Source organism: Pocillopora damicornis, chromosome 12, assembly GCF_964200805.1.
Source record: "Pocillopora damicornis chromosome 12, jaPocDami1.2, whole genome shotgun sequence".
Classification (NCBI taxonomy): Eukaryota; Metazoa; Cnidaria; class Anthozoa; order Scleractinia; family Pocilloporidae; genus Pocillopora; species Pocillopora damicornis.
The window spans coordinates 10,773,425-10,797,487 of record NC_142681.1 but is presented as its reverse complement, the minus strand read 5'-3'; the positions used below and the strand labels follow the sequence as shown (position 1 = coordinate 10,797,487).

The 24,063-nt window shown below is 37.2% G+C and overlaps 2 protein-coding genes across 12 annotated transcripts; one reads left to right on the top strand and one right to left on the bottom strand.

The window, feature by feature from the left end:
- Positions 1-104: 104 nt before the first annotated feature.
- Positions 105-8,470, bottom strand: LOC113667992 (serine racemase). 10 transcript variants are annotated; one of them, XM_089189884.1, is made up of 8 exons: positions 8,362-8,419; positions 7,986-8,140; positions 7,505-7,604; positions 5,651-5,876; positions 4,422-4,652; positions 3,845-3,967; positions 2,224-2,395; positions 105-971 (listed from the first exon to the last, which is right to left on the bottom strand). In XM_089189884.1, exons 4-8 carry the CDS (start codon positions 5,816-5,818, stop codon positions 685-687), a joined length of 981 nt encoding a protein of 326 aa, XP_089046010.1. In that variant the 5' UTR covers positions 5,819-5,876; positions 7,505-7,604; positions 7,986-8,140; positions 8,362-8,419; the 3' UTR covers positions 105-684. The 10 variants fall into 10 exon arrangements, with proteins under 10 accessions (XP_089046010.1, XP_089046007.1, XP_089046013.1 ...); XM_089189881.1 differs by having other exon boundaries at positions 5,651-5,819; positions 7,505-7,548; positions 8,362-8,409; XM_089189887.1 differs by lacking the exon at positions 7,505-7,604 and having other exon boundaries at positions 8,362-8,439.
- On the top strand, positions 8,298-24,009 carry LOC113686039 (E3 ubiquitin-protein ligase BRE1B). 2 transcript variants are annotated; one of them, XM_089189878.1, is made up of 22 exons: positions 8,298-8,701; positions 10,044-10,211; positions 10,831-11,113; positions 11,268-11,413; positions 11,865-12,074; positions 12,788-12,913; positions 13,039-13,131; positions 14,614-14,694; positions 14,830-14,965; positions 15,673-15,716; positions 15,838-15,915; positions 16,093-16,304; positions 16,950-17,034; positions 18,050-18,232; positions 18,529-18,657; positions 19,139-19,288; positions 19,425-19,484; positions 20,028-20,099; positions 21,738-21,806; positions 21,898-21,999; positions 23,041-23,121; positions 23,517-24,009. In XM_089189878.1, exons 1-22 carry the CDS (start codon positions 8,600-8,602, stop codon positions 23,688-23,690), a joined length of 2,784 nt encoding a protein of 927 aa, XP_089046004.1. In that variant the 5' UTR covers positions 8,298-8,599; the 3' UTR covers positions 23,691-24,009. The 2 variants fall into 2 exon arrangements, with proteins under 2 accessions (XP_089046004.1, XP_027059433.2); XM_027203632.2 differs by lacking the exon at positions 23,041-23,121.
- Positions 24,010-24,063: the final 54 nt, after the last annotated feature.

The following is a 24,063-nucleotide window of genomic DNA, read 5'->3' as shown; positions in this document are numbered from 1 at the left end:
AAACTTTGACCCATCTAATGCACTGTATATTCAATATCAACAACGCAATTACATCTTGTTACAGTGAAATGCTTGGAGAAAAATTTAAACTAGCACAACACAAATATTTGTATCAATTTATTTGCCATGTAACTTTTTTATTATACATTAGACATACTTTGAAAAATCTTATCAGCTATGCGAGTCAATCTCATTTGTATGCATCATCCTATGGGGGGCCTTTCACTGTCTGGTATATTACAGCTTTACATCAACACATGATATCTTGCTAGACCAATGTTACCAATTCCACATGAGAGGAAAATTGAACTTTGTAGTTGGCCTGAAGATTAGGCATAATTTTGGCAGGCAAGTACTCAGTAGTATCTAAGTGAAAAATTATAGCTGCCATCTTTGATTTTTACAGCAGAGGAAGGCCGGGGAGAGAAGGAAATTTGCTTTATGGAGGGAGGGGGTGAGCAACGGTCAAAAAGAGAGAGAGAGGGGAGGGGATAGGATAACTAATATTTTGCCTTTCTCTGCTTCCTTCCCTTAAGGTGGACTCTAATGCCATATCAAACATGGGTAGTTGTATAAACCAGCTTCTAAATGTTAACTTGTCCTGAAAAGACACCTCCAGTGCATGCTATTTGGTAGTCCCTAATTTATTTGTTTGCATCTCTTCCCAAAACTGAATTGCAGTTGTTACTTCTTCCAAGGGAGATTATCGAGGTCTACATTGCCACCACACAACACTACAGCAACATTCCTCAGGTTAGGAAGTGCTCTGAATCTCTCTGACAAAATGGCTGCCACACCTACAGCTGCTGATGGCTCTATAAGAAGCTTCATTCTTTCCCACAGTACCCTCATTGCAGTTATGATTTCTTCTTCTGTGACCGTTATGACGTCAGTTACTTTGTCTTTAATGATTGGCCATGTTACATGGCCTACACTTGTCCTCAATCCATCTGCTATAGTACTAGGAGGGCCTGTAAAGACACAGAGGGCTTAAGCTCATTGTTTTCATTGGTAAATCTGTAATGTATTGTCATTACTTGGCTGACCAAAAATACATTACTCGTCTGGAGAGAGCTATTTCTCTGGAGAGAGCTATTTCACCTAAAAACCTAAACCCAATTAATCTTTATATTTGATTTCTGGACAAGATAATAACAATGATGGCAAAGAATCCTCAAAACACCAAGAATTGCTAGATGCCATCAGCAAGGCATAAGAGGTATTCTTTTTTGTTGTAGAGACTTAACATTTAACATGTTTTCATTTCCCACAGATTAGCACTCTTAGATGACTGTTAGTATTTTTCTCCTCATGCATCTGTTAAATCAAAGAATACCTATGGCCAACTTGTGCATTAAGTGCTTAAACTAGAGATAAAACAGGGTTGTGAACTTGTAATTACTTGTATTGCAGCAATGCAAGGTTGCTCTTATCTCAAAAGCAAAGCTTCCAGAAAATCACATACAAGTATGGTAACTATCCAACTCTGCAGAATAATAAATGCAGATGGCATCTAAAAAAACTGTCAACAGTCAACTTAATTTTCCCACAGTCAAGTTTGTCCATATATATTTTATCACTGAATTAATTACATGTACACGTCAATGACTCTTGAAATCCTTAGCTATTCTAATGCTTTAAAATGCTCCTTTGGCCCATGCATGATATTGCTATTTTCTTCCAGCTTTTGCCACCTTCCTGCAACTTTCCAAGTAATTATGCTGATTTGATCTCTGTGCTCTGACTTTTGGTAGCCATTGTTCAATCACATTATAGGATTTCTCTCATAGCTGCGTTCAACAAAAGCTATGAAAGAGATTATTGGGAGACTACCCTCTTATTACATTTGGATCTACACTTTACAAGCATGGATTGGGGTGTGAAATTGACCAATAAGATGTGAATATCAATAGGCGAAATTCCTGTATTCCAAAATGTTTACATCTGTATACTAAAAGCAAGCAGTCCCTTACATGCCAAAATATTACTAAATGGGGCAGATGCAAGCTCAATTTTTTTAGAGGATCTTTCATTCAAAAGCATGAAAAGTTTAATATCTGACAGAACATTGGGAAGCTAATATCTCTAGACAACACAACTTGTCACTCTTGGGGGATGTAGGATTCCACTTATCACAGCACCAGCCAACAAATCCAAATCATAAATATCACAGGCATTGATTCAGTCTGGGATCTGTTTTGACTACAACTCAAAACACCATACCTTGAAGTGGAATCCTTTCATTTGCAGCAAATGACTTAGCACAGTCATCAGCATTTGCAGGTTCAGCTGCATAAATTTTTATATCAGGCTTCAATGCTTTGACAGCTATAGCAATCCCACTCAGCATACCACCACCACCAACTGGGACAATTATTGCATCCAAGTTTGGCACCTATGGACCACATAAACCATAAGTTAAAGAGATCGCTCTTGAGTACAGTGAAGCTTAAAGATAAGGGGTCCAAACTATGTGCATTCACACAAATAGAAGAAGTCTAAGACCAGACATTGACTTTAAGAGGTTGGAGACCTTGATTGCAGGATCTGTTCACTCTGTTCCCTTGACAATAAATTGTTTTTTGTTTTCTTTAAAACAAATTTAGCAATCATTCCAGTGCTTTAGTGCATTACCCCAATGGCATGACAAGATAATTTTTTGAGAGAACTGTTCATAGTTGCACCCTCCTCTGCTCACCTGTGAAAATTTCAAGTTGCATTGAAATCAAGGTAGATTTATGAGTTGCCTAGAAATCAGGGTTGTTTCCAAAATGTGTCAGAAATGTTCTTTGAAATCCAGGCTGATATGAAGGTTGATTTCAAAATGCATCAGGACCCTTCTTTTATATCTACTGCAACTGATCACTGTTCATGAACCATTTCATTCTTAACATTAAAGGAAAGAATAACCAGATTCCAAATAAACCCGTTTCCATTGACATTTTCATAACTGTTTTACATGTCATTTAAATGTGTTTTTAGACTAGTCTGTTTACAGACTCAGACAGGTAAGACAAACGTATGGCACTAGTGTGTGATGTCTCCTTATCTTTGAGCTGTACTGTAGATTTACATAGAAAAGTTGTGTTGTATACTGACTGTCTTGTGTGAAGTGTACCATGGCTGTGGGATTGATATTAGAGAGAGGCAGTGAAAGGGAGATTATCTAAATCACACAATTTCCAAAACATTCCCTGTTGTATCCAACACTAATATGTAGACATATTATGTCTATACTAGCTGCTACCAGTATCTGTCTAGTCAAGTGAAGCACTGACAAGGAATGATTGCTAAATTTGATTTAAAGAAAACAAAAAAAACTAATTTTCAAGAGAACAGAGTGAACAGATCCTGCAATCAAATTCTCCAGCCTCTTAAAATGGTTCACATGAATGTACTTCATTGTAGCCCTCTTGACAGACGGCTTGCAAATTAAATCCCACTGCTCTGGAAAGTTTACCAGCAAATGAATACATTGTAGAAAACTGCATAAAAGAAAGGGACCAAATAGGAATAATCTTGAACAACACCATGAGTGAGCAAAACAAAACAAATAATGCCAAAAAAAAATGGCTGGTAAAGTTGACCTTAAATATCACAGCTAGAAAATAATTAATCCCTGGTCAATTTCAATTAACACCAATCAAACACACAAACAAATAAACTGACGAGCAGGTACATGCTGGGCTTAGCTTAATCATTAATAACATCAAGTAAATATAGGGTTAATTAGTGAGAAAAAAATGAAGGGCAGTAATTAGAAAATAATTATAACTACCAATTGCTTATAACTACAAAAGAACTTTAATTACAATTTCACAAATCTGTTCAATACTACAAAGACCTGTTCCAATATTTCCAGACCAAGAGTACCCTGACCAGCAATAATGTGAGGATGATCAAAAGGAGGTATAAGATAGGAATTACTAGTCTCTTGAAGGATTCTTTGAGAAGTTGCTTCCCTGTCCTGAAAAAAGGCATACAAAGTTAATTGTTGCATTTGGTCCTCATTAGTTTGGTTTACCAGTTGGGAGAAAAATTGTTATGACATACCACAAATGTGAGCTGATAAGTGGGTTAAAACTTTTTATTCAGGATTTAAAACTCCTGGAAAATGATTGGTACAATTACACATTAATTACAACATACTAAGGTCATTCTGTGGATATTTTCTTTCGAATAAATTTTTTACATTTTCAACTATGCATTTTGATTATTTCTGAGAATGACAATCAAATAGCCTAGGATTGCAAATGTTCTGTTTCGGAAAATTTGTATTGACTCTATTTTCCCAGAGTCTTTCTTTCTCCCTGGAAGTGGAGATGTAAAGAGAGGAACTGAGATAGTAGGGTGTCATTCATAATTGAATGTAATCTTTTTCTAATTCCTAGTTACATATCTTTTCTTTACCAATGATGTACCTCAGCTGATGTACCACAGTCAACAATAGTTGCACCATATTCTCTTACTGCAGCCTTCTTAACTGAGGGAGCATTTATTGGCATAGCAATAAAAGCCTGCAGTCCCATGATTTTTGATGAAAGAGCAATTGCTTGAGCATGGTTTCCACTACTGTGAGTCACCAGCACAGGTCTTTGATCATCAGGCAGAGAATTCAACAACTGAATAACAGCATTCATTGCCCCTCTAATCTGAAAAAGATACTCTTTGTTAGACAATTTCTTAAGATATTAGAACTATCTCCTCCAGGTCCCACAGTCATTTGCTATTTTCTCCTATTTGTATATTACACCAACCTTTAGTTGTAAGTATCAAATTGTTTGGTTTTATTGCATGACATTGTCATAGTGAAATTCTTGACACTGTTAATCTTATGATGAAGACTTCAAATGGGAGAATTTGGTCACTGTGTTGTGAAAAGTATCAGGCAACACACATTTCTCCCAAATGTACCTTATTCTTTGAAAAAGTTTGCAAATTTGTTTTAATTCACAAACTGAATCCTTATTTCCTAACACTTGAAGAGATCAAAGATAACCTACATGTACTTATGAGATGCACATAATGGCTCTATTATATGTTGTGATACTTGAAATTACTTAGTATTGAAATCTCACAAATTATTCAAAATGAGTGGGGCTGAGTCTTAAAGACATAAAAATAGATGATTTTTAGGGTCTGGGGCTTTTTGAGGTAACAAGGGGTATGAATTTTTAGGGGTGTCTGAGTTTTCATTATATCTCGGGTATGATTCTTTTGGGGGGTCTGAGTTTTCAAGATATCCCTGATATAAGTTTAAGGGGGTCTGAATTTTCAAGATATCCTGGGTATAATATTTAGGGGGTCAAGTTTTTTGGGGGTCAAAGGTCTGAGGTTTTTTCAAAAATATTCTTTTACAGCATATTTGAGCAAACTTGAGATTTGAGCCCTGTGCAAACTGTTGCATAGTTCTAAGCTTGTATCCTGATAGTCTCTGGACTGACCAATAGCCAAAATTGGAAGACCTAACCTCTTCATAAAGGGGAATTATGTAAATCCATAGATTAGAGTCATTTCCTTCATCTCTCCTTCCTAAGCAGCTTCAAAATATAATTATTAGGATACTTTCAAAATAAGTGGAAAAGATGCTACTCGTTAGATTACATTTCAATGTCCTACTTAAAAGTCTTTTACATAGGAAGACATTTACCTTGAAAGCTCCTATTTTTTGGAAGATTTCACACTTAAAATGAACTGCTCTGCCAGCCATTCTGTCAAGAGTTGAGGATGTCATCACTGGCGTTTTGTGTACATATGGCTCAATTCTTTTTGCAGCATCTTGAATGTCCTGTATCTTCACTTCAAAATTTGACAGCATTCTGTGTAATTAACATGTACTTTGATCAGTTTTCCAGCTTCTGTCCCAGAAAATGGAGCTGCAATTAAGCAATGACCTTTGTTACTGTGATGTACACCTAAAATAAAATTTTTTCAGAGTTGAATAGGGTAAGTTTTTTTTCCTGAGAATACCTCATGGAAAAAAAAACATTGCCCAGAGATTTCTGAAGAACTTCAGAGTTTTTGTGGAAAGCATTCACACAGGGATTTTCACATCAATTGTCTTGGTGCTCTCAATTTATTTTCAGAGATGTGTGATTAAACAGCAAACAATTTTTTTAATGCATAGTTAACAGGTGGGCAGTCACAGGCTAGCATGAGATAATGGGGTTTGGTATACTACTGAATGCAAATTGTCATAGCAACTCAGTCTAAACTTTTACTGCAAGGAGAGATGGAATTATCTGAATACATATTGAAAAATGAAGACCAGTCATGTGTGCCTGTGGACAGCCTGAAGAAACTAAGGCAATACTGCTTGTTTCACCTCTCCACTGCCTTTATTTTCATTGAGTACCCAAAAAACCCCCTGGTTCTGAAAGCTACATGTATGGTCAGATTAAAAAATACTGGTAGTTTTTATGTTTGTTGCCAAGCATCTCTTCTGTAAGTCATGTAGATCACACATCAGAGATAACATCAAAATGTCGTAAGAGCTACAGTACTGCTTGCATATATGTTAACTGAAAAACATGGATCCAGAATGCAAACCCACGCATGAATGCTAATTTCATAGTGTTTGTCATTGCTGAACATGCTGTTCTCAAAAACTGGTTCATTCATCTCACCCTTAATACAAAAACTAATAAGTGCTACTCTCTTATTTTAATGGTGTTGTGTTACAGTATGATTACTTGTCACTACTGTGTCTTGCTCTAACTCATATGCAATTTTTTTTATGAGAAACCAGATTTGCTTTTTATTTCGATATTTTTTGAATCATCGATCAATGTTCACCAAAATGCTCGAAAAAATGGAACAGAAAAATGAACTGCAGGATACATGTAGTTCAAGTTTATTTAAGACTCACCAGCGCGTGCAACTAGGCAAAACATCAAGATGGCAATAATCGAACTTGTGTAGTTCAACACAGTAATCAGTGAAGAAATGTAAAATGGTTTCCGTGTTTACATAGCCTGATGTAAACACGCGGGAGGTTGGGAGAACATGAGACAAGAATAGAAAACCACGACGCGAAGTGGAGTGGTTTCCAGCTTATAGAGTGTTCTCCCAACCTCCCAAGTGTTTACATCAGGCAATGTAAACACAGAAACCATTTTACATTTCTTTTTTAAAATAACTAATGAAAGAGGAACGAAAACCGTGTTTACATACACTCATGTAAAATGGTTTTATAGCCAATCAGAGCGCGCGTACTATTTGAATAATTTTATAAAGAATTTTGTAAAATTGGTGGCTCCTAAAGGAGCCGTTTGTTTATTATGGAAGCTTTTAGTATCCCGACGCTCTTCCTTCACGTTGGACTACGGCCGGAATAACTTTCCGGAGGTGGCTAATATATATTTGCACGATTTACATCACGAGCGATGCGAAATGAAACTGTCTACATTCCGGTGTGTAAACACTGAAGCGGGCGCCGATTGCAATGAATAAAACAGAACACCAATCATATTCTTAAAAAGTGTATTTTCCTTCTGATCCTTACCGAAGATGATCGAGGTGGGTTTGAAGTTTCGAAGAAATCATAACCTGCGATGCAAACACCAAATTGTTTACATTCCGCGACGTAATCATCTTAGGGAGCGCTGATTGCAATGAGAAGTATATTAGTGAGTATTTGTCTCGTTACTTGCTCAATGAAACTCGTGTTTCGAAGCCTTAAGTAAGTGACATTTTCCTTCCCCCAGCTGATTCATCAACAACTCAAATCAAGCAAATCTACTGCTACCGCTCGTTATGCGAAAAATTCGTGAAGCGACGCGACTTGCGCGAGTGTAACATGATAGCTTCTTTCATTATGTAAATTTTCCGTTGTCTTCTCGCCGCTTTTTCAAGCCTTGAAGTCCTTTGTTTAATACAACAATGAAATACAAAAGAAACTTATAGCACTGAATAACAAAGACACGTGAATCGCGCATTTTTTTCGACCGTGCGCGCAAAAAAATCGTACATACGCGTCTGACTACCTTGCGTCCGAGCGCATGAAATTCGTCTGCGCAGTTGACGTGTACGCGGGCGGTACTGTAGTAAGTGGCTCACGAAGCACAGCTGAGTGTGTCACTGATCAGTGATGTTTTACAAAATTGTGATGTCGTCTATGGTCTATTACTGCACAGAACCACTGCAACATAGAATCCACATGTACCAGTATTAAAGGAGCAAAATTTAGCGTTGTAAGTGGTGATATCATCTTTGTATATTTCAACAGGGGATGTGTAAGAACCAATTAAAATACGTGTATGACTCAGCTTATTTTATAATACAGTAAGGCTCACATCACACAAGCTGACACGGACTAACAAAAGCTCACTCTAAAATAATTATTCAGCTTTCTACTGTTACCTGCTAAAACTTCGACATATAAGGGGATGTCCTTCAAATGATGAATGTCCTTCAAATAGCATTAGTAATAATGCTATCGCTGGGTTGATAAGCCGCTGGCCAATTGTATTTAATGCTCGCGCTATCACATGTTTAAACAACATGGCGACTTTTAGAAAGCATTGTTAAGAAAGGACTGTCAAAAAATCCGTCCAAAACAAATTCGGTGAAAAGAACTTAGCTTAGATTTAAGACTAGTATGAAACGATCGCAACCAGATACGTCAGGGGAGCCCCCAACGAAGAAGCCGGTTCAAACAAAGTTGATTCCTTCGGTAAACATCGGATCTGTTTCCACCGAGGTGGGTTGATTCATGTTGGCTTTTTACTTTTCCTTCACAGTACGTTTTGTACGGTCATGTTGTGTGACTTTTGATAAATAAATTAACCCTAGGTATTGATGTAAGATGGCAATTTCGTGACAGTTATATATATGTTATATATGTGGTCAAAACACTGTGACACTTAAAAGCCAACAACTGTTACTTAACATGATTGTAACTAAGGACGTTGCCTACATTTAGTAATGCGGATCTAATTGTACCCGGCCGATGGCTAAGTACGTAGAGATGGTCTCGTCAAGGGTTATCAAAATCCAAACAGAAAATAGTCATAAGGTATTACTACAGGATGAAAGACCACTTTAGAAGATATTCCACTGAGGTCGTTTGATGAATTACTTTCGTTCCAAGTGAAGGTCAAATTGTTCTGAAATATCGTCACATCATTCCACTACTAAGCTTATTATTCGAATTCTAAAATAGCAAACCTTGCTGGAATTGAGGATGGATTTTTCTTTTTCAATTTATCAGAGGTGTGACTTGAAGTGTCATAAATGCCTTCTTGTGCATTGCGTTTGTATAATAATTGACAAATTCATCAACATGTAGTTGTGACATGTTTCGGGGCCATGAAAAATGCTGTGCTTGCCCAATGCTGTGTGTAGGAAGTGAAATAAACAATAGCAGACGTGCATTCTCAAGCATTAATTGTTGTAGCTGGATATATTTTTTGTGAACTGTAAATGAAAGAAAGATAACACACATGAAGTACAGGTAAGCATGTCATAGATAAGTTCAACATGTGTGGTGAATGTCAGTTCATCATCCAAGTTGAAGCAGTTTGTTTGGCTTGGGAACTCGCCAATCAAGTCTACTGCAGAGCTGACGAGTTGCTGAGCTATTTGAATGCAGTGGCTTGATAAATTAGGGTCACTTTGTTCCATGATCATTTCATTCCAAGTCAGCCAGACCACTGACAAAGGGCTAACTCTCAAAACATCAGCTTTCTTACTCTTTATAGTGGCCAATTTACATTTTCAACTCTGTTGTTAACACTAAATTACCTGCTATACTCTCCCACTGATGCAGCACCACAGTTTTAGAAACTTACCCCCCTTTATTCAGTTTCTTTCAAGTTTTGGTCAGACTGTTCCATTCCTCAAGGTAGCTTGCAAGTCAAGTCCACTGCAGAGCTGATGAGTTAATGAGCTATTAAAATGTACACTTCTCTCATTCTTGAAGGAGTATGTTCCACTTCAAAGCTGTCAAGCTCCACAGTCATAAAAATGCATATATGTAATTTTTTTAGAAACCACTCCTGGCCAACCAGTTATTTAATATTCTTCCTTAAATTTTTTTACAGGATGAAATGAACTTGAAAGTTTTGCAATTCCAAAACAAGAAATTATGTGAAAGACTTGAAGAACTTAAGACTAGTGAAGAGAAGTTAACAGAACAAATACATGCCATGAAAGAGAAGAGAGATTCTGACTTTGCCATTATTTCTGTCTTCAACAGGCACTGGATGCAGGTAATGATTATGAATTTTGAAAACAAAAGAAAACACAATCTCTGAATGTAAAAGTGTGGCCAAATTTTTTTTTTGACAGTTTCCATACTGCTGTTACAATATGAAGTAAGTTAGTTATTGTTCACTGTGATAACAATGTAGGTACTGTGCATGTAAGTAAAGAGACATTCTTTCTTCCCAATAATGAATGAGTAAGGATTTCTGGTTATTTTAGAAAAATCTTGCACTTTTTAGAAAATCAAAACATTTCTTCATTATAAGATGGGAGCCAAAAAATGATGAGATTTGTTAATAGATAACGAAACTGTTTGTTTGTTAATTTTCTTAATTTTTGGGGACAAAAAACACTTGATCTAGAATGTAAATACTGTTGATAAGTTTACAATCTCTTGGAAAAGATATTTGGAAACTTATTGAATCAAAACTTGGTTTGAGTTGAATCCTGGCTTTTGAGAAACTGTCTGATGTAAATTTGCATGATTTTGGGGATGAAAACACAATTGATCTAAATTTTTTAAAATTTTCCTCACTGTTGTTAGGTACTGGCTGGCAAAGTCATGCAAGTAAAAACTGATTACATTTCAGCAGTTTATTATGTTCTTTACATTTAATAAAACAGCTTGATGAAGACATTAAAACAATACTACAAAGATTTGAAGGTATTGTGGAGGAAGATTCAGAACAGACATCCAACGAGGCCACTCTTTCCTACTTGGACTACCTAGCCAACTTAGATTCTGAACAAGTTGCGGAAGAATTGATAAAGAGATCTGATGCCACCAAAGAACACACAAGAAAGCTGTTACATTATGTAGAGATGTCTGGGCCATTTACATCAAGGTCTGTGGAAGAGAAACTAGACAAAAAATTTCAGATTGCAGCTGAAAAAGAGGAAAATAAAGGTAAAGTTACCAACTGAAAGACATGTCCTGTGAGCATCAGTGATTGGAAAATTATTGGTTACATTTCAATATGAATGGGGCATCAGGTGACACCTGTTGATGGATCAAATTCATTAAATGGTTCTAATTTACAATAATGTTATTCATTTCTAAGATGAGAATCAACAAGAACAAGAGGAAACTACAGTTTCAGAGTCACATTCTGCTGAATCAGTAAAATCTGACCTAGAGTCAGACAATAAGCAGTTAAGGGAGTTGGTCACCGCCCTTCATCAAAAGCAGCAAACTACATCACTAGAGGTGAACACAGTTGCATGTCCAGATCTTGTTATTAAATAATGATCATAAATATTAGTTTGGCAATTATTTCAACCATTTACAATCAAAACAAATACTCTGTGCTTTTAGAATATCAAAGCAATTTTTTTTCAGGTGTGACTGAAGAGTTTGTGCCCAACAATTAAAATTATTCATTTTTATTTATTGTTTTTTGTTCTGAATCATGTCATGTGTCCTGATGATGTCATCAAGTTCAGCACTATCAATCTACAAGAAATATTCAAATATGGTCAAGTAAGATGGAAACAATGTAGAGTTACATAGAAAAAATTTTCTTATCATTAACCTGTAAAAAAGTGATGCCAGGGGCCCTTTATGAAAATAATGACAAAATTGGTAGTAACTTTGAAAAGAATGCACATACCTCACCTGGTAATGGGAAGTTCTCTTAAAAATCAGGTTTTTTTTTCAGTTTTCAGAAATTCGAGACAAATATGCATTGGGTCAAAAAGAGATTGCTCAACTGAACACTGAGGTGCAAGATGCTTCATATGATCTGCAAAAAGCTAATCACCGTGTTGCTAACTTAGTTAAAAGATTGAATGAGTTGGAAGATATCAATAAGAGACTGCGTGAAGGAACAACAACACCAGGTGAACCAGGTGAAAGTGGTCCAGCTCAGGTATTAAACACTTAAGCAAAGTGTTTCTGTAATTAAAATAAAACAAATATTTTGCAAAGTAAAGTTAAATGTGGAAAACATTTACCTCTTTCAGTCAAGTAAAAAACTTAGCATTCAAATCAATTTTCTCTGCACATTCTTCAGTGAAAACATCTCTAAATTACACTGTACATTACGTCCACTACAGCTGTAGGCATCATCTGCTGTGTAATTAGATCTTAATACAAACTTTCCTAGCAGTTGCCTCAGTTATGGTCATTAGCAATTTCATAAACTAACTGCAGGTGTATATGTTGCCACAAACTAATCCAATTTTATGGGGTTACTTACAGACAGCTTCAAAATTAGTTCACATGTCATATTTGAAGAGTTCCATTTGTGTGTGGAATATCACTCCTGTTTTTACCACACTCTAAGTCACTGACAAGACTCCCCCTTTCCCATTTAATGTTACCTGTACACTGTAGCTTACTGTATATGGCTTAAAGTTTATGGAAATGCAATACAACATTGTTTTTGAGGAAGGGGGCACATAGGTTAACTTAACAAGAGCAAAAGAGATAAAACTGAAGCAATAGGGGTTGAAAAGGTCAAGTGCCTAAATTCTAGTTGGCTTTAAATGATTTGTTTCTACAACTTCTTCTTAGTGTCTACCAACTTCTTAGAGTCAAAATTGAATTATTAATAGTATTTTTTCATCTATTTGAAATCAGAGTGATGAAGTATCCTTGGAGCTGGAGGACTTGAGGGATTTGGCAAAAACAAGACTTGAAGAGTTAGAGAAAGTGAATGAAAATTTTATCACAAGCCAACAAGAGCTAGAAAAACTGAAATTAGAGGTACTAAGTGACTTGCTCCATCTGTGGCTCAAAATAAATTTGGGGCTAGGCCATTCTTTCCATTGCTGTATCAATTTCAGTGGTAGTCATGTTCTAAGTTTACTTTCCATAACTTGATTTTTCAGATGAACAATATGTCGGAAAGTTCTGTTCTTCAATCAGCGCCTTATAAATGTTTACAATCACAATTTTCAGTTCTTTATGGAGAGGTTACACAGGTAAATGTTGGAAGGGTTAATCATGTTTCATATTTTTTAAGCCACCTACAGTCATCACATTTACAGTGATCTACAGAAATACAATTGCATTTTTCTTAATCTTTACAACTTCCAAGCAAGTTTCCCAATTATATATGTCAAAAACCTTCTGAAGAACTAGTTGGTTGGAAAATCATTTGGGCATCCTCTGTAAGAGAAACAGTTGTTTGCAAGAAAAATTGAATATTTAGTGGACTAAATTATGGTCAAGATTATGTTTAGTATTTAAAATATTGGCTTGCAGTTGACATTTTGTTCCATTGATCACTTTAAGAAAGGGCTGTATGCAAATGACACATCACAGCATCTTGGGATCATAATTCACAATTATTATTTTCTTATTTTCATATATATTTTTTAAAATTTAATTTGGTTGATGACATCCTACTTTCCAGCTATGGGATTTATTCATTTTTACAACAATGGAATTAAGGATATACAGTGTGTAGGTCCTGACTGAGATGTTTCTAGTGTCACCTGTGAAAAAAAGTGTTTGCTTGGTGCATATCAGATTCAATAAAATTGCAAGTGATCCGTCAGATAAATTGCTGGAATATGCAACCTCAACTCAGATGAAGTTTCATTCATATGTAATACTAATCCCATAAGAGTAACTGTTTCTACCAAGACTAGTTAAGCCTAACTGTTATAGCAAAAGAATGAAGGGGGTAAGTTTCTAAATAAACCATGGTTGTACATCTGTGGGAGAGTATAACTAGGTAATTTAGGGTAATTTAGCCCTTTGTCAGAATGATTGAATCGCTCTGACAAAAGGCAAATGCTCAAAACGTCAGCTTTTAAATTCTTTACGGTGGCCAGTTTACGTTATCAGCTCAGATGGTAATACTAAATTACCCTGTTATAGCAAAAGGATAACAAGACTGGTTTATTTTTTAGAATTTGATTTAATTAAAACAATATCGAACGAAACAAAAGCACCACTTCATTCCCATTACAAAACGGCTGCTTTAGATAAAATACACAGGACTTAGGTTTTGAGAGCTAGGGGAGGACTTGTGATTTGATTTCTCTAACAGAAGTGGAGCACCACTTATTCTGTTGATCTCAGTTCTTGAGACGTCTGCGTAGTCATAGCTGGTACAGATTTAAAAATCTTTCTTGACTTAGAAATAATTTGTTTGGGAATGTTCTCCGTTCTAAAATCTTGGAGACTCTTTGATAGACAAATGTTATTTTTCTCTTATAACCCCACTCATTTCATTCCATTTAAATCATGTATCAGCGGCAATTCTTGAGATTAAATTTCAAATATTTTGACTCATCAAAGGTCCTGTATCTACTGTTATCACTGTTATCACTGGATATATGGCACAAAATGATTATGTATCTGATTATTTTCTGCAGAAGCTAATGTTCATTAACATTCATGTTAGTTTGAAAACGGTCCTAACGTTTCATTTTTTCTGATTATTATTTCCTCAGCTTCGTCAACAACTTGATGACACGCGTCGTGTTCTCAGCACAACTAAAACTCAGCATGTACTTCAACTAGAACAAGTTGAGGTATGGTGTGAAAATCTGATCTCAGTCAAATGTTTTTAATGTAATTAGATATTAAACCGCCAGGGCAGCAGCTTAATCACAGATTAGAATTCTCCAGGCCTAATAAAATGCTGCAATGCTTTGTTTCCTTTTCAGTCGAACAATGTCACAATACAAAAGAAATATAAGGCTGAAGTTAGCGAACTTCATGATGCTCTTCTGCAAGTGAAAAGAGACTATGACCTGCTACGAATGGAGTTTGAACAGAACCTGAAAGCAAATGAACAGACAGGTACATAATGATGGACTTAGTTGAAAATCAGAGGAATCAGTCAAAATCATGATCTATTACTCCTGTCATGGATACAGAAATGCGCACCTCGACATGGAAATTGGTATAAACGCTTCAAATTACCACCAGATGCATGCAAGATTTTTTCAGGTCCCAAAACTCAGGTGTACTTTAAACAAGTAATACAGGAACATAATTCTACTTGTGAAGTTAAAAAAAATATATAGAGAACATATTAAAGTAAAAAATATTTGGTTTAAATTTACATTCCTTTGCTGTGCATGTATTTCATTCCTCCTTCTCCTTCCCATCGAAGAAACGTTTTTTAAAGGTTACAGACGGAAGAAATAATAGATAGATTTCGTACAGTATATCACAGTTTGTTTTGATATTTTCTTTCGTGACAGCCCTCCGCCTGATCCTGTCATTTCTCTCTCAAGACGAACTGGTTACTCTAATGTTCTGGTCAATGACATCGTGAAGAAAATTTTTGCACTCTTATTGAACAAATCCTTTCTTTTTTCTACAACATTGGCATCCCTCACAAATTGAACGGTGATTAGTCCCCTTACTTGTGTAATCTCCCACGCTGTAGTTTAAATCAAAGACATAAGCCACATGAGAGGCAAGGCTTGTAGTCTTTCTCTTTGAAAGTAAGTCAGAGAGAATATAAAGCAGACCTGATAATCCTCAAACTTCCTTTGTAGGACCTATGACGAAAGAGATGAGTCACATGATAAACAGTTTACAGGTAATAATTTCATAAATAATGTTATACTTGAGTAGATAAGTGAGGCTGAAATCGTGTTTGCCTGTTCTTAATTCAAAACAAACTCTGAGCCTGACAACCGTGTTTTTAATATCTTTTTTAGAGTCATAATCAGCAACTCAAGGTTGAAGTTTCGAGATACAAACGGAAATTCAGCGAAGCCCAAGTTCAAGTTGTCAAGGTAAAAAGGTTCAGTAGAGCTCCTCAAAACATCGTCAAAAGACCGTCATAGTTGCCACAAGCACAAATGAACCTTGACGTTTGACTATTTTTTATGATTCTTATTTTGATCATAATTATTATTATTATTATTATTATTATCATTATTATCACTGTTATTACGAATAAATTTGCTTAGTTGTCCGAAGAGTTGAAAAAGGTTAGAGAACCAGACAAGAAGCCAGAACCAACTGAAGAAAAATGCCAACAAGAAAGTCAGACAAGCAAAGACGAACCAGAGGCAAAGACGTCAAAGCCAGAGGAAGAAGGGGAGATAGAAGACGGTGAGGAGACTGCAGCCACCAATAAATCCACTGACTTGGAACTTAAGGAATTACGGGAGAACTTAAAGTGAGTAGTTTCCGTTTGTGTCGGATGTAGAGGATTGTTGATGCTTTTATGTACAAAAGATGGGGCTGAAGTCCATGGCTCGAGTTCAGCGTGGATCATGTAAATCTGCTCGAGTCTTACTGGTTAAACTAAGGGGAAATGAATTTTAAAACAAAATTCTTCCAGTTTCCTGTCGTAGCTCAACTCGTCTTGTCTCCTTTTCTTTCCTTTGTGCGATTTTTTAGCGATGTTTTGAAGCTTATATTTATTAAGGATTAAAGATTTTTTTTCGTTGATGTTCCTGGACGATTTCCTGAACGTGCACAAGTAAGCCGTTGGCTGAAATCCAAACGTATCCAGTGTTGCCCAATCTTGCACCGAAAGAAGTTCTGCTTTTAGACACGTATTAATGCCCAATCATAAATCTCAAGGGTCAGTAGCCAACTGTAAAACAGGATCAACACTCGATGTATTTTCTTCTCTTTTAATGGCCCACAACTTTCCATGTGATCTACAAACAACTGCTGGCAGATAAAAGTCTGTTTATGCGGAATATCGTCCAATTACATACTGCGAACAATTTTTAATTAAGTTTTTAGCAGTTTTTAAATTCAATTACGTGCATCAGTGATAATTGAGCCCGTGTATTTTTGATTATTGTTTCAGGAAATCCCAAGAAACTCAGAAAGAGATGAAACTTGTGTTGGATGTTTACAAAGGAGCTGCTAAAGATCTGAGGGATAAAGTGGAGGTACGCGTTCAATATTTGCAGCTTTACATGTCGTTATGAGAAGGATTTTGAAAGTTAATTTAGATGTTCGAGTTCAAGCTTGCACTAGGGTCATCCTTCAGCGATCCTGAACAAGATACGCATGATACCCAGCGAATGGCCTAGTGAATGGCTTGGCTCATCTGAAAGTTCTCTTTGGGTGGAGTGCGAAATCCGTGGGTCTTGGATCGCTTCCTGGTTTGGGACTCGGAGTTTCTCTAGTCTCACGTCTTGACCAACGAATAGGATCTTTAACAATTGAGACACCCCGCTCTTGCTGGAGCTACGATTATACGGCTGGATTATTTGAACCTTGTCAACTCCATGCAATCAAAGTCTCTGTATGGGCCTTAGGGATATTACGTTTGAGTTGAAAATTGCAGTGTCACACTAATTCCTCCTGCACACTGACAACGAGTGAGTAGGCTGGCTGAGGCCTTTTCTACGTTCGCCGTGATAACGGAATTCGATTTGCGTCCATGTTCTAATCCTTTCAAAAGTTACTTTATTGTTACTGGGGTTTCTCACCAACCGATTCTTTTTGAGCTTGAATGTCAGAATTCTCAGGCTTCAATTTTTTTCAAATTCTTCCTCGATCTCATCTTTCATTTAGTTAGGTATAAGAAATTGATCTTTTTTGGTCCAGTTGCAAGTGGTATTGATCCAAAACCATTGCCACATAGGCTTTGGAGAAATTTTAATTTTCCTCGATCTCGACATTTCCACAGGAACAGTTTTTTCGTCTTTCTATACATGTCATACTTTTAGTTAAAGAAATTGGAAGGAAAAACAAACGTTACCCGTGATAGACCACCTTCAAATGCATATGTATTACAGGACTCCTTGGCGTTTTATTTGATCGAAACTAGTTTAGATTTATTCGTGGCTGGCGTCGACTAGGTATGAACACTAAACCATCTATTATTTATACTTCGCTATGGTGGTTAGGGTCAGCTTGCGACAATTCTGGACACTGTTTATGTGTTTGATTGTTCAGCTGTTAACCGAGGAAAAGCGCCTAAAAGAGCAGATAGAGGAGCAGAAAAACCGCACAGAAAATCTTGAGAAAGAATTAGAGAAGCACAAAGGAGCTTTGGCTGACGAAGAGGCTATACATAGGCTAAAAATGGCCGAAGAAACCATTGAACAATTACAGAAGAACTTAGCAGCAACAAAACAGGTAAAAAACTCATTTCAACTTTGCAACCGTCCCCAATATCTGCCGCAGGGTTAACACTACTTACGTGAGGTAGATTTGGATTTCGAAATCAATTGTCGGGTGCTTAAGTATTCTGGGAAACAAGGTCTTTTTATCTATTAAAAGTGTTATTGTGTCGGAGATTTCTTTAGCTGGAGGTAAAGTGATCTTGGTATTGTTGGATTGGACTTAGAAAAACTTTGGGAAATGAAATGAGCAAGGCTTTCCTAGAATCGCTCTGAGACTTTTTGTTGGGGCCTATGACTTTATTGCTTTAGGAGGAGGATGCTGTGCTGGCAGAAATGGAGTTCACTGGTCAGGCTTTTGAGGAAATGCAGGAACAGAATGTTCGACTTCTGCAGCAGTTAAGAGAAAAGGATGACGCTAACTTGAAACTGATGTCTGAGGTGAGAAAATTCCATTTCAAATATGTAATCAATGATAATTTGGGCGGAGACTGCACACTCCCCCCCCCCTCTCCTTTTCTTGTGAGATCATCGGTTATCTCGGTGAAATCTGTACTTCCACTTCTGTCTCCACAATGGGTTGTGTGATTGGTACGTGCTTTTAGGGGAAAATAAACTTATTTGAAAAGCCTCATCGTTGACTGTTTCTATGGAAGGTGAATTTGCCCAATTAAGTTTCTTCACTGAGTTGCATAATTTTAAGTTTCTAAGAGGTGGACTCACCCAATGCCTTTTAGCCATGCAGTTTGATGGAAACTGCTTAAGGAAATGACCGCTTTGGCAGTAACTACAAGAATGCAATCGATTCCTGTCGAGAGTCGCCAAACAAGTACCTTTAATATCTTTATCAACTTAATTCCACACAGTAAGCAAAAAAAACAGTCAAATAGTGGCGTTAATCGCATGTTTGAATTTTGCTTAGCGAATCAAAGGTAATCAGATTCAGAAACAGATCCGTGAGGAGATGGACGTTTTGGCAGATCACGTGACCTCACTCAATACACATCGCGAGACGCAGACTCAGTTAGTGAAGAAACTGGAGGAGAGAGAAAAAGCTTTACAGAACGCAGTGGTACAATGCTTGCTATTTGAATTTCATGACCTTTCATTCCAACTGTCAATGACCTAAGTTTTCACCATCAATTAGCAAGTGACATTAATTTATTGTTTGAATTGTTTTGTTCTCCTGTGTTTTTCACTGTCTTTAGACTTCGTTGGAGAAGGAACTAAATCTTAGGCAACAAGCAATGGAGTTACATAAACGAAAGGTTAGATGGCTGCCAATGAATAAGACACAGAGGCTGTTGACGTTTGGCAGCGTTTATTTCTCGCTTTCTGTGAACTCTATCTTGGTGTTCACTTTGGTTTTTTGATCGGTTTTTTTACTGTCTCGCAATCACAGTGGCTTTTGCCAGTCATGTGTACATTTGAACCTAAACCTAACAGTTACTGGGCTTACGCACTCGTTCTTCTTTTGTGGGGACATGTTGCTCCTTTTTCCCTGCCAATTACAGCACTCGTCGTCCCGTTCTTTATATACTTGGTCAGATACTACCTCGTGGTATTCCCCCCACTTGCCTTACATTTCCTGTGTTTGGCTTGTTGTGTCGAGAAGAACAGGATACTTAGCACGCCTCGTCTCTCTCTAGCGGGTCGCTTTAAATAATCTGAGACTATCCAGTTTGTCATACTAGCGGTATTGCTAGTACGCGAAAGAAAAATTTGCAGAAAGATGTATGATGTACGATAAGGCTTTGTTCTCCGAGATGAAGCAACCATTCACATTACAAACCACGATTATTTTGTTACAGGCAATAGAGAGTGCACAGGCAGCCCAGGATATGAAAATCCGGTTTGACTCGTTTCAGCAACAATTTCAAGAGGTATGCTTACTGTTGCTCTAGCCATGGTAATCTCGTGACGCCAAGCTAAGGTTCCTGTATCCAGCCGATCTTTCTGAAACTTCTTTCCATTTTGTTTTGTTTTGTTTTGTATTTATTGTTATTACAACAAAATAACACAAATAAAGATATCGGAGGCTATAGAAGCCATAGGGATAACCTGCAAAAGAGTTAATAACACACTGATCATCGATAAGCATCTCGTAATATGCACTGAATATAAACGTTTAAAAGGTATATATTAATAAGATACCCAAACCCGAAGCAAACTACCCTTTTTATTTGTTGTTTCCTTACATGATTTTAAACTTGGAAATGACTGAAAGCCATTTCCGAGTTATTATTATGACCCAAAATTCATTCTTTCCCTCCATCACTCCATCGCTTCATCGGCCCATCACTCTTTTCATTCCTGCTAACTTTTTGGTAAGTCCGCTGACTAGCACAAGGCTTTTGCATGTACAGTTCCTGCATGAGGCTCAACTAATAGTTGAGAATTATTAAAAATTTATGCAGTTTGCAATGAAACAACACTTAGATCAGAAGAGCTTGCATATGTTTGCGCATATGAGGGGTTCGGATGAATAAAGTGTTCGATTAGCCGTCTTCCATTTCAGTATTTATAGGCATTGTACAAACTTTGTTGAATCCGAATTTGAACATTTGACCGCCGAGAAACCTAGGATCGTTGAATTACACTCAAAAGCATAAAAAAGAGAGAGGAACGCTGCACTTCGGGAATTGGCCTCTTGAATGCTGATGACTGCACAATAAATGGTTTCGTTCCGGACGAAATAGGAAAAATCTCTCTTTTTTAAGAAGGTCGATAAAATGAAAAGGAAAAAAGAAAAAAAGAAGACAAAATAAGTTAAGAGATAGATTCCTTGACCTCTCACTTGAAAGGAGAAGCAATATTTATTGCGCTAAGTATGCAGGGCGTATATGGTGATCATTACGTGCTTTCCGGGAGTAGTAGGCCAGATAGGTAACAGCGAGCAAAAGTTTTAAAATACGACGTCAGGTCAGGGGCCTCAACATCTCATCCCTTCATAATTCAGTGCCGAGTTCAGTGGCTCACAGCCACTTTTATTACGCAGTAGAACCTCCTTTAAGGGTCGCCTCTCAACCACGTCTACCTCTTTACTTCTCCTACTGTTTTTACCCTGGTTCAGGTTCAATTCTTATTTTAATCTCTGTACAAACGAAATAACTAGTCGGTAGTGACCAGTTAATCAGTGTTGAGCAGTGCTTAACAACTCGCACGAACACGAAATCCTCGTCAGCTTCATGTCACGTTATAGAGGACATCAATTCTTTTCAATACCGAAAGAAAAAGGTTCTAAGCAATGATAGTCTAGCTCTATCTAAACTTTTTTGTTATTTGCTCAACTTTTAATTCTAAAAATAAACTGTTGTTTCTTTTTAACTAGTATTGAAATTTATTGGGTACTAAAGGTTTGATTTAGAAATAAGACTACTCACCTGTTCGGAAAAAAAAGAGGTGCCAAGAGCATCATTGTGCTGTCTATCTGCCTCTGACGGCCATTACCCTCAAGACAACTGTTACAGACAAGTCCGCCGTACATAAATAGTAGTTTCTTTATTTTTGTGCACCCTCAGGCTCAAGATTGCTTGTCAGAGCAGACCCGAGCATCTGAAGAAGAAGCATTCAAGTCACGTAGAATTCAGGTAAAAGATTGGTCTTTTATGTTTTCTGGTTTGTATCATGCTACTTATCAGATGAACTGTGCTCCATCACAGTCTAAATTTCCTGTTGCAGGAGGAGTGCGTAAATCTAAAGCGTAGACTTGAGAAGGAGAAGAAGAATGTTTTATATGGCGCAGCGGACGAAATTCTTTTAGAGGAAATCAAACAGTATAAGGTATAAAGTACTTTTTACTTTCTATGTTACTAGGTAAGTTCTAACCACATTTTTACGTCAACGTCTTTTGTGATCTAGTGCTTAACAGGCGTACGGAAACATGGAATCCATGCGTTTTTTTTAAATTGGAAAATATCTAAAAGCCATTTCGCAGTTGTTGTTTTGACCCAAAATGTACCCTTTCCATCCATAACTCCTTCCTTTCATTTGAGTCGTTAGCTAGCAGATAAGGCTCCCGCATGTTCAGTTACAGTGTGGGGCTCGACTGATAGATTATTTAACTAACAGCTGAGATCTGAGATCAGCATATTTTACTGATGGACCAAAAGTGGGCTGAAATAAAGACTGCGTACATAGAGCTGTACGAGACGCTCGGATAAACACACTGTTCGAAGGTGAAAAGTTTTCGTACCTTTCGTTATTCACAGGCCTCCTGTAAAAACCTTGTTGATCCCGAATTTAACCATTCGATTGCCGAAAAACACAACATCGATAATCTGTACTCTTGAGTGATTAAAACCTCCTCTCTTTCTCGAGGTGGCTGGACACAGTCTTCCAATATGGTAAAATGGCCTCTTATAAGTCAGCAAGATTAATTTCATTTTCCAGTCATCATTCGTAATGCGTTTCGGAATCGAAGTGCCATTAACTCCAAAGTTAAATTCGTCGCTAGTAAGTGTTAAGTGTCAATTGTTTTCCGAATCCAGAATTCTGTAGCATATTTATTATCATCATTTGAAATCCAAATACCAAATCCCAATCGGGATGGAACGAAAATACCATGAAAATCACCGCTAAACTGGACTGAAACTTTGCTACGTGTGCGACTGCACACATCCTCTTCTGGATACACAGGTTTGCGTAGGTTAAAATTTATATCATGATGGCTTAATGGGGATTCGATGGGACGAGCCCGCGCACTGTCTTAATGAAAGGTGTTTCCAGGACCCGCTTGTTGGAAGGGTAGAAATCGCAATGCGGTGGATAGGTGGTTTTCAAACATACCACGCATCCTGCTGTGATGCGTTTGCTTCTCTTCAGGCCAGGTGTGCGAATTTGTCTAGTACATTGCAGCCTGATGAACACCGAACAATACTGCAACAGGAATACTGGAAAATACTGGTATACTGGAAATCTACTACAATACTAGAAATCTGCTATTTCCACTGTAAATTCTAAACAATTGCCTTTTGCAGATGTCGCCGTCAGCTAGAGGCAACAGATTTGTTATTCGTTAGTTGATCTGCGATAAATTAGTGCACTGATAGCTGTTTTATCATTCGATTTCGAAGTGTTTTTCCCATAACTATGGTGGGGATTTACTAGAGGAAGTAACCTGGGATTTTCCACGGACGAGCGTGGGCACTACCACTCATGAGGTGGATTTATAAGCAGTCATTTGTATTTGCGTGTTGAGGTGTTTGCCAATAAAGAGGAGGGGAAATACATCGAATGAAATTATTCGATTTTTGTCCCACTGTTTTCCTGTTTATTTTGTTGCCTTTCTTTTTCTTCAGGCCAAGCTGACGTGTCCTTGTTGTAATACACGTAAGAAGGACTCCATCTTGACCAAATGCTTTCACGTGTTCTGTTTTGAATGTCTGAAGACCAGGTATGACACGAGACAGAGGAAATGCCCAAAGTGTAACGCTACGTTCGGAAATAATGACTTTCATAGGATTTATCTTTAGTAAAACACAACAAAAAGGGTTGAAGCACTCCGGGCAAACAATATGCTGATTAAAGAGACTGCAGGTGTCGCAGAAAGAGTTTAAGTCAAATGGAAGCAATAGAAATAGTTTGTGTCTTTGTCTAGTAGTATCTGCGAACCTAAGAGCGCTGTAAAATTTACTATTGTTAGCCCAAAACCAAAGGTAACACAACGGTTAGTAGTTTTGGATTGCTGCCAGATTGGTCAAGTAGGTAACGTAAAGTAACTAGGTAACTCAGGAATAAATGATGCCAAACCGATCTAGAAATAACTAAATAAATATTGTCACGTTGTTTTTATCTTTTACTTTTTCTGTGTGTTGGTTCGGGTGTGTTTGGGAGGAAGAATGAACT

Coding starts and splice junctions, on each gene's coding strand:
- LOC113667992 (XM_089189879.1), bottom strand. CDS start 7,593: ATGATTACGTCGCGGAATGTAAACAATTTGGTGTTTGCATCGCAGGTT. Junction 4,653..5,650: donor AAAAAATAGGAGCTTTCAAG/GTAAATGTCTTC, acceptor TATCTTTTTCAG/ATTAGAGGGGCAATGAATGC. Junction 3,968..4,421: donor ACTGTGGTACATCAGCTGAG/GTACATCATTGG, acceptor GCCTTTTTTCAG/GACAGGGAAGCAACTTCTCA.
- LOC113686039 (XM_089189878.1), top strand. CDS start 8,600: ATGAAACGATCGCAACCAGATACGTCAGGGGAGCCCCCAACGAAGAAG. Junction 20,100..21,737: donor TTCAGCAACAATTTCAAGAG/GTATGCTTACTG, acceptor GTGCACCCTCAG/GCTCAAGATTGCTTGTCAGA. Junction 23,122..23,516: donor AGGAATACTGGAAAATACTG/GTATACTGGAAA, acceptor CTTTTTCTTCAG/GCCAAGCTGACGTGTCCTTG.